Source organism: Triticum aestivum, chromosome 2D, assembly GCF_018294505.1.
Source record: "Triticum aestivum cultivar Chinese Spring chromosome 2D, IWGSC CS RefSeq v2.1, whole genome shotgun sequence".
Taxonomy (NCBI): Eukaryota; Viridiplantae; Streptophyta; class Magnoliopsida; order Poales; family Poaceae; genus Triticum; species Triticum aestivum.
In genome coordinates, this window is record NC_057799.1 from 409892813 (window position 1) to 409895547 (window position 2735).

Consider the following 2735-nt stretch of genomic DNA (forward strand, 5'->3'; position numbering starts at 1 on the left):
ATAACGTCCAAGCTCCTGACATGGAACTCCATTCACTAGTTCGAGGATTTTACTTGACCAAGGCTCAAAATCTAACATACTAATAAGTAGGAGTAACTGATAGTTCCCGATAATTAATAATGGCCAAGAAATCACACGGCAACTAGTGAGAGTGGCATAGTGGCGAGAGAAAAGAAATGAACAAGTAATCCATGGAAAGAGTACTAAAGGAAGATGAAGCACTCCATAGCCACCGAGGGGTTCTGGCCCATCGCGGCGTCCGCCGCCTCCCTGCGCTCTTTTCCTGCCAATGGCGCCTCGTCGAGTTCATCTCCAACCTCCATCGGGGCCCGTCCGCGGCCGCATTGGTGCTTGGTTTTCTCCGAACTGGTGTTCTCCTTCGGACCCTTCCGGGTGGCGCTCGATTGCCGGCTGATGGTGCCGTTCGCTGCCGGAGAGGCCGGCGGGCGCCTAGCCGGGGAATCTGACCTCCTGCCAGAATGCTCGCCAGGGTCCCGCCTGACGCCGCTCCCTCCGTTACAGTTGATGTTTGTGTTGAGGGAGCGCTTGGCAGACGACGGCAGCGCCATGTCCGCTTCCCTTGCGGAGTAGCTCCGTCTGACGGCGCTCTCGGCGGCCCTCCTGGCTGCGGAAGGGGAGAATCTGCCACTGCGGCACCCGATGCCGGACACCACCGCAGGCGACTCTCGCCGCGGCCGCGGCGGCACCGGCTGCTCGCTGACAATGGTCCCAGGCCTCCTCTGCTTCGCCGCAGGGGACGGCGACCGCGCCCTGCCGTTGCCGGCGTCCTTGCATTTCTTCTTCTGCTCCGGTTCCATCCTCCTGGCCCTCCCCTTCTCCGGCACGTCCACCGTCCTCTTCTCCACTTCCTGCTCCCTTCCAGCCTTTACCATCGCCTTGTCCACCACGGAGGAACCCACCGACACGCTATCGGAAGCCTCGCCTTCCTCGTGTTCCTGCACCATCTTCTCCTTCTCGTGCTCAGGCTCAGGCTCAGGCTGCGGCTCCGGCTCCGGCGGGCTTGTCCGCCGCACTGCCGTCTCCGACAACACCTCCTTGACCTCCTCCTCAACCACCACGAGTGGCGGTGGTGGCGGAGCCAAGGCATTATCCTTCTCCGGCGGGAGCGGCGGCGCCACCTTGGCCTCGTCACTACCGCGGGCGGCCTTCTTGCTCACGCAGCTACCCATGCCGGGCGCGCCAAGAAGCAGCGCGCGCAGGCGCCTGTGCTTGACACGAAGAGCTTGTCGATGGAGGAGTAGATGGCGACGAGGGTGGTGGCGCGCGGGAGTGGGCTTGATTGGAGGTCAGAGTCAATCAGATGGCGCTCATCGAGATGATGAACGAATGCATCTGCACGAGGCGGGGGGAGGAATCGGATCGATCGATCATGGATGCGTAGTATAAATCCTCGCGGTCAACTAGCTCATGTTCGTTCCTCTCTCTACCTCTTGCCTCGCTGCACGTTGGCCGCCTTACAATAACTCGGGTCAATCTGCCCCTGAGCTGGCGCCATCACTGCTCTAACTCCCAGCAGCTGCGCATGCTATTACTACCGCTGTTGCTGCTGCCACAGTACTGCTCAATCATCTAGGCTGCGGTGCTACGGTCTACTACACTTGAACCGGATGCTCGTACGCCCATGACAGTCGGATCGACGAATGGACGGTGAAGATCGATGACACTAACAAATCAAGTAAGAAATACTACCTCTGTCTCGTAATATAAAAGTGTCTTTGACACTATAGTGACCACTGTAGTAAGTACTCCCTCGTCTCATAATGTAAGACTTTTTTTTAACTTTAATGTACTCTCAGAAAAATGTCTTACATTATGGGACATTGGGAGTAGTAATTTTGATGCATGATCCTGTCGTTAATTAGCCAGCTATTGTTGCTAATACGCCACGTACTTCTACAATGTAGCGTGTATGCCAGGGCAATGCATATTGATTTTGGCCGGGTCCTCTAGCTAGGGATTAATGATTATAGGTACGGCAGACGGCAGTTATATCGTGGAACCCGGTCAGTACTGGTCCTCTAGCCTGGTGTATCTAAGCGCTGTTATTGAGACAAGGTAGATCAGCAACATGATTCCATGGGGAGCTGCAGCAGTGACTTGACGCATTAACTCGCTACCAATACAATAGTCCCTGGCTACTGTTTGCAATACTTCCAAACGGACTCAAAGCATCTACAATGGGAGCCCTCAAATCATCTACGACTAGAACCCTTAAATCCTCCCCAAACGATCGGACGGGCTACCCGGACGTAAAACTGGAACCCGACCAAACCCATCAAATCCGGTCCAAATGCCCGAACTGACCGGTGCTCCTGGCCCATATCTAGGAAGGATATGAGGACGTCGGAACGCACCCGCCACATAGGACTGATCACAAGGACCCACGCGGTCAAACACATAAACTAGCGGTCCGGCGGACGCCTCCTTCGTTCGTCGCTGAGGATGCATTCATTATGCCTCGTGTCGCCACTCCGGCGTGCCACCAGTGAGGAACCAAGTTCGGCTATTTAAGCCGGACGGTGGCAACCTAACCCTAGTCCGCCCCCACTTCTTTCCTCACCCCCCTCCACCGTCGCCACTTCCAATCTGTTCGCCGCTAGCCATGCCAAGGCGTCAGATCACAACTCTGGAGCAGTGGCTGCAGCTGCTGGAGGAGATCCAGGCCAGGCACGAAGATTGCACTATAGGGAAATGATGGGGAGCGAAGCATGAAA

General features: G+C 56.2%; 1 protein-coding gene across 1 annotated transcript; it reads right to left on the reverse strand.

The window, feature by feature from the left end:
- Window positions 1-31: 31 nt before the first annotated feature.
- On the reverse strand, window positions 32-1541 carry LOC123049450 (DNA translocase FtsK 1-like). The gene has a single exon (XM_044472363.1). It carries the CDS (start codon window positions 1188-1190, stop codon window positions 204-206), a length of 987 nt encoding a protein of 328 aa, XP_044328298.1. The 5' UTR covers window positions 1191-1541; the 3' UTR covers window positions 32-203.
- Window positions 1542-2735: the final 1194 nt, after the last annotated feature.

Coding starts and splice junctions, on each gene's coding strand:
- LOC123049450 (XM_044472363.1), bottom strand. CDS start 1,190: ATGGGTAGCTGCGTGAGCAAGAAGGCCGCCCGCGGTAGTGACGAGGCC.